Source organism: Thunnus maccoyii, chromosome 22 (assembly GCF_910596095.1).
Source record: "Thunnus maccoyii chromosome 22, fThuMac1.1, whole genome shotgun sequence".
Lineage (NCBI taxonomy): Eukaryota > Metazoa > Chordata > Actinopteri > Scombriformes > Scombridae > Thunnus > Thunnus maccoyii.
The window spans coordinates 22,180,589-22,195,241 of record NC_056554.1 but is presented as its reverse complement, the minus strand read 5'-3'; the positions used below and the strand labels follow the sequence as shown (position 1 = coordinate 22,195,241).

At 38.3% G+C, this 14,653-nt stretch overlaps 1 protein-coding gene across 1 annotated transcript; it reads right to left on the bottom strand.

Moving 5' to 3' along the window:
* Positions 1–1,650: 1,650 nt before the first annotated feature.
* On the bottom strand, positions 1,651–14,092 carry LOC121889803 (zinc finger protein 420-like). Its single transcript, XM_042402047.1, has 5 exons — positions 13,891–14,092; positions 10,797–11,063; positions 7,174–7,434; positions 4,348–4,753; positions 1,651–4,182 (listed from the first exon to the last, which is right to left on the bottom strand). The coding sequence occupies exons 1-5, from the start codon at positions 13,978–13,980 to the stop codon at positions 3,956–3,958; spliced, it is 1,251 nt and encodes a 416-aa protein (XP_042257981.1). The 5' UTR covers positions 13,981–14,092; the 3' UTR covers positions 1,651–3,955.
* Between the last annotated feature and the right edge of the window lie 561 nt (positions 14,093–14,653).

Below are 14,653 nucleotides of genomic sequence, written 5' to 3'. Positions count from 1 at the left end.
CAGTAAATATGTTTTTGAGCCACTGCACAATGACAAATCTTCTCAGCTTTCACTGACAGGTTTTATCGGCTGAGGGGAATCCTGCTGTTCATCATGAAGAAACAGGTAAGAAACAGAGAGATGGGAATGAGTTTTTATACTTTAATCTGAACATGAGAGAAATATTAACCAGTTATTGCAGTTAAGTCAGCTAAACTAAACTAATACCAGGACACAAGATTTTTATTTCTTTTGATGTTTTCACATCACAAACGATGAACAACAACATTAAAACAAGAGTCTTGCAGGTAAAACATGTGACTCACTTAAGCTGTTATATCAGTTTAGTGTGGGGTTGCTGTTCTGAAGGTGCGCTTGATTTGACTGTAACTGCAATAACTGGGCAGAGATAAGCCTCCTGAATTTGAACCCCAAATGCTGTCAAAACTTTCATTTACAAGTTCCAAAGGTTGGAACTCTTCTGTTATTGAGTTTGTTTTTATCCTGTTTGATTGATTGGTTTATCTCTTTGTTTTCATTTGTGTCTGTCTGACATGACACATCTCAAGGGGTTTACCCAGATTTAATACATTCACTACAATCAATGGTGGAAATAATGATTAGTTGCAGCCATGGTTAACTTTTTTAAAAACTATTTCTGTATGTGTGAACAACCAAGTGCAACATCAGTAATATGTTTGAGGAGAAACTGTCCAAAAATGTGTTAATTTAAAGACCATCACATCTTCTTCATTCTCTCTGGGCTCACTTTTGATTTTCTGACACAATCGGACAACACGTTGTACTAACTCATTCTGTTGGAGCTTAAAAACACTAACAATATATAAAATACTAGAGCATGATATTGAAAACAAGACACAATCAGGTCAAAGTGGAGCTTAGAACTAGGTGGACAGTTAAACGAGGAACATTGGGAAAACACATATAAAGGAATACATAAAACAACAATTGGATTTATTTGAGGGAGTACTCAAGGATAATATGCACAAGATTCTTTATCACGCCAAAAATACAATCAAAATTTACAATATACATTAAACCAGACTGTTGGAGAAGCTGTGGTGAAAAGAAAGATAAATCACTTGCATGTGTTCTTTTTCTGCCCATTACTAAAAGTGTCCAAGCAACTATTGGCCCAAATACACAAGAGACCTTGATTATAAGACAGGCTCCTTTCCAACACCTATTTTTGGAAAATATTTTGACTACTTGCATCATACTAGTTACATACTCACACAATCTCCTACCAGGCTCTTAGAAGCAGTCAAAGATGATTTCCTCCAGCAGTTAGCATTTATAAGACTGCCTGTTTGTCTTTTTGAGCTTCTTATCATCTGAAACAGTGGTATTTGACAGCCTGACATATTCCGTTTCTGCAGTAGAGACATTGGAAGACGCTTTCTTTTGCACAAGCCTTCAGAAACTCCTGCAGCTTAAACTGGACTAACCAAACACTTTTAGGGCTGACTGACTCTAACACACTCACTATAGACAGACTTAAAGACACTCACTAGCCTAGCAACATTAAGGCTACAAACAGCCCATAATGTAATGCTCTGTGTAGCAGTCAGTTTTACACCGGTGCTTTATCCATTCAAAAAGATCTGATGTTGTGAACATGTAATTGTCTAGACCCCAAGTTTAAGACAGATACCTCTAAAGGATACTTAGAATTGCAGTTATGAAACAGATAATGAGGAACTGGTTAAAACCTACTCCACCATCATATAACAACTGGAAGTCAAATGTAAACAGCATTTTAAAAATGGCAAGAATAACTTGTTGAATCAGAAATGAAGAACTAGAATATTTGAAATGGTGGAATAAAGGGATTAAATATGTGGATCACAATTAAAAAACATTAAAGGATTTATTCTGAAAGGAGGCAGATGCCGAGCTATAAAATAAGGATTCAACCTTGAAGAGTTTGAAGAGTCAAAGACGTAATCAAATCAAATATTTGACATGGATAAATTACTTAAACAGTGAGCTAATTTTTAATTTTATTTATTTATTTGCTTTAACTATTTTCTTTGTGTATGTCTGTTGGTTTGTACAGATGTGTATGTATATAAGTGTTTTTATACATGTATATGTACAGTATACTGGATATATGTATGTGCTCCATATTGCCTACGTTTTCCCCCTCATTCTTTTCCTCCTTTTTATTTTACTTCATTTTTTTACTGTCATTTTTTTCACTATAAAATATATAAATAAAGAATGCTTGTATGAATGAAAGTATGAACATATGTAAGCAAATGTAAATCTACGTAAACTTTTGCAATGAAGTATAAAAAAACACACTAACAAAAATGGTCAGATGCAATATCAGGTGTTTTAACTGCTTCAAAATAACATTCAATAATAAAAAATGACACCAATGTAAATTAATATAAATACTAAAGATCATTAAGAAAAACTTGACACAAGAAAGAAAACATTTACTGGTAGGTATATTTAGATGTCTCACTGGAAACCTAACAAGGCCCCTTACCAATATTCAATCCCATCTAACTATAAAGGAACGAATCTCTGTATGTCTGTCTGTTGTGCGTTATGTGTGCTTTGCGTATTTCGACAACCGTTCATCCAATCGACTTGACACTTGGCAGGTGTATTGCTGAGGACCCACGGAAGAGCAGTGTCTAGTCTGAAGTAGTTTGGATGAGGGATTCTCGAGAAATATATAAAAATACCTCATAAACAACACGGATTTGCTTCTTCTGCCCGTGGAGTCAACAAGTGTAAATACGGACAGCACCACTCTGCCATTGCAACCCACATTGTGGTCTGAGGGGGGATGACATCCATAGTGATAAAAACTACTAAAGAGAATGCATTGAAAAAGTTCAGAGAGTGAAGCTCTACTATTCTCGTTCCTCACGCAAACATAGTGCAGGGTGTCTCAGGCGCATTTTGAATTAGCACTGCAGTTCATCCGATCAACTTCAGCTCAGCTCAAAATTGTAGTCTCCCAATAGCCTGCATGTGAGACGTTTACCAATGTAAATTACCAATTTACCAATGTAAATTGTTGTGTCTACCGATAGTCTGCATGAGAATCGTTTAAGGAACAATGGTAAATTGTAGCATCTATGCATAGCCTGCATTTGAGGCATTTAGGGAACATCGGTAAATTGTTGCATCTACCGATAGTCTGCATGAGAGGTGTTTAGGGGACTGTTCTCTCGGGGTATTGAGAAATTGGCCCATTCCGAACAGGCAAGTTTCGAACGGGCACTGTACTAGTAAGTTTAACAACCAAAAACAAAATTATACATACATGCACAGAGCAGTATAGAGTAAAGATGCATCGATTGCAATTTTCTAGAACGATTCTGATTTTCAATTTTTTAAAAGTCAGACCTGCCAATTCTGATTTTTGCCAATTCTGTTTTTTTTTTTCCTTTATAAGAATTTAATAAGAAAGAAAGAAGATCTTTCTTGAACCATAGTGCAGCTATGTGCGTGATACGAATATAAGACTGTCATGGCTGATCAGCTGAAAACCTGCCATTTTCAATCGATGCATCTCTAGTACAGATTTGCAAGCTGAGAGGAGCTATTTCAGGCATAAAAACGCTGTTAATTTTTCCCCATTGACGATGTTACGTGACTCACACTTTGAGCACTTCTACAACTTGGATCAACATGACAACTCAAGGTAAAAAATGAAAAAAACTTTCAGAGTAGAAGTGAACTATGACCAATCATTGAGCTGAAATTGTGGTCACCTGAGCGGCTAATGGCATACATGCTGATTCTAAACTTAGATTTTGTGGCCCTCAGTTTGTAGAGAAGCTCAGAATAGAACAACACGGTTACTAAAGGCATGGAGAGGAGACAGGAGGACACCACTAACCTGCCTCTAAAACATGTTCAACACGATGCTGAGTGACTGCATTTGTGGGTTTTTACGGAACTACCATCATCGAAAGTTTTCCCATATTGTTCACACCAGTACGTTTTTTTCTCCAGTGTGAATGCGTTGGTGCCTTTTTAGATTACTGTCTGTAATGAAGGTTTTCCCACATTGCTCACACCAGTACGGCTTCTCTCCAGTGTGAATGCGTTGATGGCGTTTTAGAGTACTGTCTTGAGTGAAGGTTTTCCCACATTGCTCACACCAGTACGGCTTCTCTCCAGTGTGAATACGTTGGTGGCTTTTTAGGTTACTATCTTTATTGAAAGTCTTCCCACATTGCTTACACCAGTACGGCTTCTCTCCAATGTGAATGCGTTGGTGGCTTTTTAGATTACTGTCTTGAGTGAAAGTCTTCCCACATTGCTTACACCAGTACGGCTTCTCTCCAATGTGAATGCGTTGGTGGCTTTTTAGATTACTGTCTTGAGTAAAGGTTTTCCCACATTGCTCACACCAGTACGGCTTCTCTCCAGTGTGAATACGTTGGTGGCTTTTTAGATTGCTGTCTTGAGTGAAGGTTTTCCCACATTGCTCACACCAGTACGGCTTCTCTCCAGTGTGGATACGTTGGTGGCTTTTTAGATTACTGTCTTGAGAGAAAGTTTTCCCACAGTACTCACACCAGTATGGCTTCTCTCCAGTGTGAGTGCGTTGGTGGCTTTTTAGATTACTGTCTGTAGTGAAAGTTTTCCCACACTGGTCACACCTGTGAAGTTTTTCTCCTGTGTGAACTTTCTGATGAATCTTCAAATATGTTGATGTCCTGAAGGCTTTGTCACAGTGCTGACAGCAGTGATGTTTGAGTCCCTTTCTTCTTGTTTGTTTCTATGACAACAGACAAACACACAGAAAAAGAGAGAGAGTTAGTGAGACGACTTGGTGGATGAGTGATCTAAAACCATGAATAGAGTTGCATTATGGGAAATGTAGGATCCAGTTTTGAAGCTTTGAAGCTCAGTTTTTGAAGCTTGACCCCAACCACCGACAGGTTATCTAGACCTCGCCTGACCTTTGTGCAAAGACTTTAGTTTTCTGTTCTGTTCAGTAAAATAAAATATTACAGTCCAAAAAAAAAAAGAAAAAGAAATACAAGACAGTCAGACTTGTGTGTAGCTCCCAGGAAAGTCAGTGAAGAGATATAATGCTGCTCATTAAGTTGCTGCTAATCGGCCGCTCTGCTGGGAAACCCACCTGCCTTCCGTTAACACACCATCAGTAGCGGACCATGTGTAATGCATTCTGGTTGTTGAAGGACTCCCCCTCAAAGGAAAAATTCACAACTGTGAATATGATGATTTCTTAAAACTAGGTCACCTATGTAGTAGAATTGTGAAGTTTTTTTTGTTTTTTTTTGCCCTATGACTAGAGAAAACTGAGAAAAGGCTGTAGATGTGTGTCTAGACCAGCAGAGTGCCAAAGACAAAGTTAGTGTACCGCGAATATCTTTTTACTAAGGTTTATTTTCATTTACGAAATGTTTCTCCTCTTCAAAACAAATGGCGTGCTGGAGTTATGTGGATCATTGCAAACTCACGAGGGCTGCATGGTCTTACAAGCCGTGTTCCGTTAACCTATTTTTATGCGCTTGATGGAAACGCCAAAATTCGAAAAAAGAGATTATACGCAAAATGGGCAATGGAAATGCATTTGTCGAATAAATAATGATGTAGCGAATATTTAACTCACATGACTGATCAGCTGTTTCCGCTCCCAGCGTCTTCCGGCCTCTCCAGAAAGCCTGAAGCATGGCCGATACTAGCTAACATGAAAGAACAATGACAACTTGCCCAATTGAAACAAATTCTTGAAGACTTCTCCATTTTTCTTTCATCAAGGCAATATAATGGCAAGGAAATATTTATTTTGTTTCCGGTTGGCAACCTCTACTTCCTCTAATCTGTTTACTGGTGAATTATTTTGGCGTATACTGCCATCTACTGATGAAACTATGCGGTGCGTAGGCTAGTTTATTCGCTTCAAACCAGTTGATGGAAACGCACCTAATTCGCATTTTCCTTTTTGCAACGTTTCAAAAGTTTGCTTTAAATTATCTTGCGAATCTAATGGAAACACGGCTAAGTCGCTGTTGTTCTCTTCTGTACGCAGAGTTGGCAAAGTCCGATATAATACTCTGTGAGAAAACAAAGTCACGTTTACCAAAGTACTGCAAAGTTTGTTGCAGCAAAGAGTTTTCAGTCTCTGTTTTGTGTTATTCCATAACATTATATTCAGCCTGCTAAGTTGTAATAGTGGCGCCACATCTCAGCTCTGACATTATACTGTAAAGGTAGTTGTTTGTTAGTGTTACCATGGAGAAACTCAGCGGCTGAAGTCAGACTTTGGCTGTAACGTTGCTCTGGTGGTTGCTTATTCTTCCATACTCTGTTGTGTCAGATTCAACAGCATGATATTCGGCCTTGTATCATGAAACTAGTTTTCTTCCAAATATGCTAATATTTTAAAGTATTTAGTAGTATGATATTTTAGTGTCTGCTTTTCCCTATCACTAGTAGAACATGGTAGGCATAGGAGTGTTTTGGTAGACCAACATTTTACCGTCCTGAAAGGCACCCAACAGAAAATGCGGAAACGTAGTTTGTAGTCCAAGGCAGATCTCTAAAGTGCTTTTGCTGGCAAATGAGCAGGGAGCTCTGGGTACAGGCAAGATGGAGGGAAGTTAAACATTGGTCATTTGCATATACTATCCACATTACAATGATACAATCTTGGTTGAAAATCAGTAGTTTGTCTTTAAGGGCGATATACAGCCTTTTTCTCAGTTTTCTCTAGTCATAGGGCACCAATTTCAAAAATAATTGCACATTTCCCCTACACAGACCTAGTTTTAAGAAATCATCATATTCACAGCTGTGTGTTTATGTACTTTTACTTAACTAAGTAGGGTTTTTCATGCAGGACTTTAACTTGTAATAGAGTATTTTTACATTGCTGTTACTTTTACTTTCAGTGTACTGTGCATGGGCCAGGTGGGAGAATTGTAAATTCCTCAAACAAAAAAAAGTAAACAAAGATTATTTTCTAGCTTTTTTCATAACAAGGTGAAACCAGGATACACTAAAAACAAAAAAACTATGAACACAAAACCTGGAAGTAGTTTAATTTCCTTTTTTCAGACTTTCTCTCCAACAACAGAATGAACAAATGATACACAACCCTCGGCACTCATCCTCATGTCTTTAGTGTTGTTATAAAGCCGGTTTTATCATGAAGTCATGAACACTGACCTGTTTATTGGTGGTAGCAGAGGGTGAGCCTGATTCTTCCCTTTTAACAGGGTTGTTGGTGTGGTGCTCCGGGTTCTGGTTCTCCTCCATTCCGCTCTTGTAGTGGTCCTGGTCGGTGAAATCCAGCAGGTCTCCTCTCTGACTGATGGACTGTTCCTCTTCTTCTTCTTTTTCCTTTTTTATGTCGGGTGGCAACCAGTGTTGAGGTGCATTACTGCCACCCACTATGTTGTTGGAGTGTGAACCAGAGTTATCTATCCCCTTAAACAAAGAAACACAAGGAAAAAAAAAAACAATATTTCACTGAACACTAAATTCTTTTGTTCAGTCCAATTTTTTTCAAATAATGGAACAGACTGCCTAACCTGATCGCTAATACATTTTTCAGACTTTGTTTTTCAACTCAAAGCTTCCCTCTTTTATGATTCTCTTCAACAGTATTTTTGGCAGTGACAAATTATATACTGCACTGGTTCCTCTATTTAACAGTGCTCACATAATCCTGATGGATGTTGGCCTATTAAGTGCAGTGTTTTATTTAGTTTGGTGTGTCCAACCCTCACTGTGCCCACTTATGGCTGCACCTCATAAAGGTGTCGTCCTGTGTTTGCTGTATCCCAACTGTGCTGCCACTCTAGATCGCTAGTGATGTGCAAAGCAATTCAATTTTATTTATATAGCACCAAATCACATCAGAAGTTATCTCAGGGCACTTTCAATATAGAGCAGGTCTAGAGTGTACTCTTTAATTTACAGAGACCCTACGTTCCCCCATGAGCAAACATTTGGCACCAGCAGCGAGGAAAAACTCCCCTTTAACAGGAAGAAACCTCAAGCAGAACCGGGCTCTAGGTGGGCGGCCATCTGCCTTGGCCAGTTGGGTTGATAGAAAGAGGGAGGGGGAGAGAGAGACAGACAAGCACAATAACAACAATAATAATGATAGAAATATAGCTAATAATAATAGCAATAGTAATAGCGGGTGTGGGTGTCTAGAAGGACCACGGCAGTATCGGGTCCACAGCTACGATCCACAGAAGCTTGTGATCTGTGAAATGAACCTTTGAAACGAGAAAGCACAAAAACTCTGGGAAAGAAGCCAAGTTAGTAACATGCATTAATGGTATGAATGTGTACAGATGGAGAGGGGGAGGAGGAGAGAGGAGCTCAGTGCATCATGGGAAGTCCCCTGTCAGTCTAAGCCTATAACAGCATAACTAAGGGCTGGTCCAATGCCCTGACTATAAACTTTATCAAAAAGGAAAGTTTTAAGCCTACTCTTAAACATAGAGAGGGTGTCTGCCCCCTGGACTGAATCTGGAAGATGGTTCCACAAGAGAGGAGCCTGATAGATAAAGGTTCTGCCTCCCGTTCTACTACTAGACTGAAGGAACCACCAGTGATCCTGCATTCTGGGAGCACAGTGTTCTAGTGGGGTATTAGGGTACTATGAGCTCTTAAAGATATGATGGTGCCTGACCATTACAGGCTTTGTAAGTGAGGAGAAGGATTTTAAAATTCTATTCTGGATTTTACAGGAAGCCAATGCAGCGAAGCTAAAATGGGAGAAATAAGATCTCTTTTCTTAGTTTTTGTCAGTACATGTGCAGCTGCATTCTGGACCAGCTGGAGAGTCTTTAGAGACTTGTTAGGGCAGCCTGAAAGTAAAGAATTGCAATAATCCAGCCAAGAAGTAACAAATGTGTGGACTAGTTTTTCTGCATCATTTTGAGACAGGATGTGTCTGATTTTTGCAATGTTACGTAGGTGAAAAAAGGCAGTGTTCCAAATCATTCAGTGCTTGACCGGCGATCCGACTGCGAAGCCCCACTCACTGAGCTGAATCACGGCCGAACGATGTATATTCTTTGTCATCCCCGGTGCTGGTGGCGCTAACAGCTAACCTCCACTCTAGAAAAGCCTCCCCTAAACCTATAGTGTATGATATCATATTTTGTTAAGCACCTTGTAACTCTTTGAAAGGTGACACACACGCTCCGTTCAGTGAGTGTAACCTTATATTCAATTCAATGAGCTTATGAACGTTTCGAGAACAAAGCATCAAAATAAAATGTATCCAAATATTTCAACAGTACAAATAACAATAATATGATCATTAACACAACATTAAGATTGATGAGTGTCAAGTCATTCGTTTGCAGGAGGAATGGGGTGTGTTCAAGACAACAAATACACTGCTGATTCATATTGAATTCATAAACTTCCAGTGAACCCCGTTTTTTTTAAAAAATGCATAGAAATTGTATTCAAGTTGTAAGCACATGAACTTTTTTGCTTCCTTGGGACAGTTCTATACACTGTGTGCAAAAAGTAAAATGTACATAGCAGATGTGCAAAAGATATGCAATCACTTTTGTGCAAAAAGTATGTATCTCTCTCTCCCCTCCCCCTCCCTTCTTTCTCTCTCAACCCAAGGCAGATGGCCAAGGCAGATGGCCGCCCACCTGGAGCCCGGTTCTGCTTGAGGTTTCTTCTTGTTAAAGGGGAGTTTTTCCTCGCTGCTGTCACCAAATGTTTGCTCATGGGGGGAATGTTGGGTAAATTAAAGAGTACGGTCTAGACCTGCTCTATATGAAAAGTGTCCTGAGATGACTTCTGTTGTGATTTGGTGCTATATATATATATAAAAAAAAATCGACTACTGTGGTTGATGAGAGTAACTGCATAGAGGTGGGTAAGGTGACACGGGTTGGCCTTTACAAGCACACACTATCCTAAATAATAAATTGAAAGCACATATATTCACACTACCTGCACGCAAAGCAAGGAACTATAACCAAGTATACACGCAGCTTGATTTCTGTCAGCAAAAATGTTAATGTGCTTACAACATGATTAGAATTTTAAATTTAAATTTTAATTTAAAAACCGTCTTGAACACATCTCATTCCTTCTGCCAATGAATGACACGAATCACGCCTCAGTGAAAGAGTGTATCCCTGCGAAGTGATTCACGTTGCTAACATTTAGTTGTACTGAGTCAACAACATTGGTCTTGGACTGCAATCCAGATATATGACAACCTTATCTATACTGATATATGGATAGGCTAACATTTAACGTTATACGCACACAATATCATACAATAGTAGGTTTAGGGGAGGCTTTTTTTTTAGAGTAGACGTTAGCTCCAGTGTTAGCCGTTAGCTCTGCTAGCACTGGTTATCATGAGGAATATACACCGCTTGGCCGTGTTTCAGTTCAGTGAGTAGGACTATGCAGTCAAATTATGTTAATCTGAGCATCCCTGTTGGCTATTCAGTAGGAAGTACTTGTACCCGTAGGTTTGATTTGTAGCTGTAAACTTGGGATTCACACATACAATTGAGTTCTGTGTGAACCTTTTAGATGTGTAACTGCAAACCTTTGTTCAAATCTTCTTTATGCACTCATACATTGTAAATTATATGTGCAAATCTTTTTGTTCACAAAATGTCACATGCAGCTACAGATCTCCTTAAGGATTCAAAAGTTAAATCTGTTCATTCAGATATTTTAGACATTCAAACATTTGAATGTATTCGTACAAAATGTCACACATTCAGATATGGTGATACACACAATACCTATGACGCTAATTTTATCCGATAGAAGACGCTGACCTGTTTATCGGTGGCAGCAGAGGGTGAGCCTGATTCTTCCCTTTTAACGGGGTTGTCGGTGCAGTGCTCCGGACTCTGGTTCTCCAGGTTCTGGTTCTCCTCCCTTCCGTTCTTGTAGTGGTCCTGGGCGGTAAAATCCAGCAGGTCTCCTCTCTGACTGACAGATTGTTCTTCTCTTTCCTCTTTTATGTCGGGTGGCGACCAGCACTGAGGCACATTACTGACACCTACTATGTTGTTGGAGTGTGAACCAGAGTTATCTATCCCCTTAAAACAAACAAACACAAGAAAAAGATCAAATAAATAAATAAATAAATAAACAAAATTTCACTAAACGATAAATTATTTTGTTCAGTCCAGTTTCTGTCAATAATCTCAGACTTAGTTGTTCTGCTCCAAGCTTCTCTCTGTTCCTCTTAGATGATTTTCATTCTCAACAGTATTTTTGGCAGTGACAAATTACATGCTGCACTGGTTCCTCTATTTAACAGTGCTTGCATAATCCTGACGGATGTTTGTCTATTAAATGCAGTGTTTTATTTAGAGCACACCCAGCCTTGTTAAGATGTTCTCCTCTTTGGTGCTCCTTTAATTTGACCTCACTGTGGCTGCAAATGAAATGTCCACGATCTTCTCATGTTTCAGAGCCTGTTTTGCCGACGTGTCCACAATTTCATTGCCCTTTATCCCTCTGTGGGCTGGTATCCACATAAATGTTATCATAATACTCATATTTTCAATTCTGCACAGCGTTTCATATATCTCATTAACCATATCCTGCCTACTGCAAGGCGTAAATTACTGCAGTGACATTAAAAGGTATAATGTGCAAGATTTCGCCAGAATTTCGGTTTATAACATTCCAAAATTAACTAAAATTATCAGAATGTGAAGAGGTAATAGTTTTGATGTTATGTCAAACACCTGTATGTATTGTGTTGCAGAGATATTTACTAAAGTTAGCATACGAACCACCTAGCGTCAGCCTGTACTGTCTTGTAATACCACTTTTTACCACAAGGGCGATAGTGAGTCACTGTAGCATCCAGTCTGCCCTCAGTCCAACAGGAAAGGAAGTAGTGCCACCTTAGTTACAGCGGAGCCAGGCTGGATGCTGATGAAATTTTCGTTGTAGAACTGTTAATATGTCACTTTATAACATCTTAATATTAACCATGTAGACTCCCAATATGTGGTTAGTTCATCCAACAGCCTATTTGAAAAGTTACACTGATGTTGGAGCAGCCGGCTGCTACTGCAGACGGGGAATCATCAGCTTTTCAGGTCACCTGATCTGACAACCTGCACTGGGTTGCACCAGCTATGTGAAAGCTGGCCATTTGGCATCATAGCACATAAGCTGGATCGATATTGAAATATTATATCAATAAATTAGGTTTCTACTGGATTACTGTGTTGTACAATGGCAGCAATTAATGATGCTGTGCAGCAGAAAAACTGCTTTAAAAACATTTTACGATTCACAACTACCCTAGAGACGTGTGTGTAACTATTTAGTTGTTACTTAAGAGTTATGTTGCAACTTATCTCTATGGTGCAACCGCTGTCTGATCTGTGCAGCTCTTTACTGCTGGCTCCATTGTCTCTGAAGCATTTTGATATCTTGACAACACCATAGCACATATTCACTGTAAACAGTAAGCTTCACGCTATATTCAGTGAGGTGGGTGATATGGTGCATCCTATTTGTTTGGACCAGGTGGCCAATTCTTACACATTGAACCTTTAATGCAAAACACGAGTCTGTACAAAAAAAAATAACCCTTTTAATTTGTAACTCGTCTCGCGACTGTAATGCTGTTACAACTGCCGTCATCTCAACTGTGTAAACTGACAAATGATCTGATGTTGGTTTAACAGAATCTTGTAAAAGCAAAACCTGTGCTTCCTGTATATACTGGGACTGCTTATGTACTTTTACTTAAGGTAGGATTTTTCATGCAGGAAAACGATTCATGGAAATGGGTTGAGAAATGTAAATGTTATAGTGCTTTTATCAAGAAAAAGTGCAGCTCCCCCGTTTACTTGTATTTGTTTAAAGGCAATCTAAACCAGCCCAATATGGTGGCGGCGATGATGTATCAGAGAAATGGGCCAAAGCAGTTAATGCAGTGTCTATGTATATATGTATGTATAATCCTAAATAAAAAAAATGTAGTAATAAACAAATCTGTAATATCTGTGTAAAGAATAATATTCCCTCAATGCAAATGTTCTGGTCTCCTATTTATGGTGTCTTGAATTGGAAAAAGGAATGGAGAATGTCAAACAAATACTATATTAACAACAAAAGAGATGTCATTTAAAATTTTACATAGAATATATCCTGTAAAGCTCATTCTGGAAAGGTTTAAACTGAATATTAATTATTATTGTGATTTCTGTGGTCTAAACAAAGGCACAACCTTTCACCTATTTTTCCATTGTATGTATTCCAAAGCATTTTGGATTGATATGCAAAACTTTCTATCTAGTAAAACAGGTCAAATGGAAATTCCATGTACATAAAGTGAAAAAAAAAAAAAAAGAAAACCAAACTTATTTCTAATTGATATTAACCTCTATTACAATTCTCTAGTCAAACTGGAAAATAGAAAAGCAACAAAGACCTGAACAATATTTGAAACATATAAAATTATCGACTGTATTACTTAATTACTAGTCTGTGCCCCTTTATTTATTTATCTATTTATTTCCCTATGTATTATTTTGCTTTTATTGTAAGTAAAAGCTTCTTGCACAATCCCTTTACCCAATGTTTTTTTTTATTTTATTGTTTATGTCATAACTGGCACTTTATTTCCTCTTTTTGTTCTTTAAACTTGTTTATGTTCCTGTTGTTTAAATTTGACTGTTGTCAATAAAGTTGAAGGAAAAAAAAGTATATATGTCTATGAGCGACATTCAGTCCTCTTCTCTAGCGTCCTGAGATCACCATCGCAACCGCAGCCTCACGCACGCGGACATCACCCGTTAATTCAAACACCACTTAAACTATAACACCCTCGAGACTCGTCCTCGTGTCTTTAGTCTCGTTATGAAGCCGTTTTATCATGAAGTCATGAACACTGACCTGTTTATCGGTGGTAGCAGAGGGTGAGCCTGATTCTTCCTCTTTAACGGGGTTGTCGGTGCGGTGCTCCGGGTTCTGGTTCTCCTCCATGCCGTTCCTGTAGTGGTCCTGGTCCGTCAAATCCAGCAGGTCTCCTCCCTGACTGACAGACTGCACTTCTGTTCAGTCTCAAATACCACATCCGTGTTCTCGCGATCTAACAGCATCTCGCGATCATTTGAATACATCCTTCGCTAAGCACCGCCCGCTTAGTTACCGTTGCTTAGGTGGCGGATTCATTTATTTATTAAAAAAAAAACAAAATGGCTCCTTGATTTCCTTCAGATAAACTATACTATATAAAAGTAAATGGAAAACAAACAAACAGCAATTTATTTGTTTCAAAAATGAACTAAAAATATCAGAAATCTATTGAAAAAAAAGTCAAAAACCAATTTAGACCTTAAATTTAATTTGTATTTCTTGTCTTTTCTATTAATGCATGAATGTTTATGTACAATTGAATTAGAATAAAAGTACAGAAGTACTGGTTGCAAAATGTACCTAAAGTATAAAAAGTAAAAGTTTATTATTAAACAAAATGGCTTTCTAATATTTAATATATTATAGATCTGAAAAGCTGCTACAGCTGTGAAATAAATGTAGTGGGGTAAAAATAAAACAACACAATACAATAAAATGTATTTGTTACAACATTTAAAGTATTAAAAGTAAAGGTAATCATTCTGCAGAATGGCTCCATTCAGTGTTTTATTATATTTAT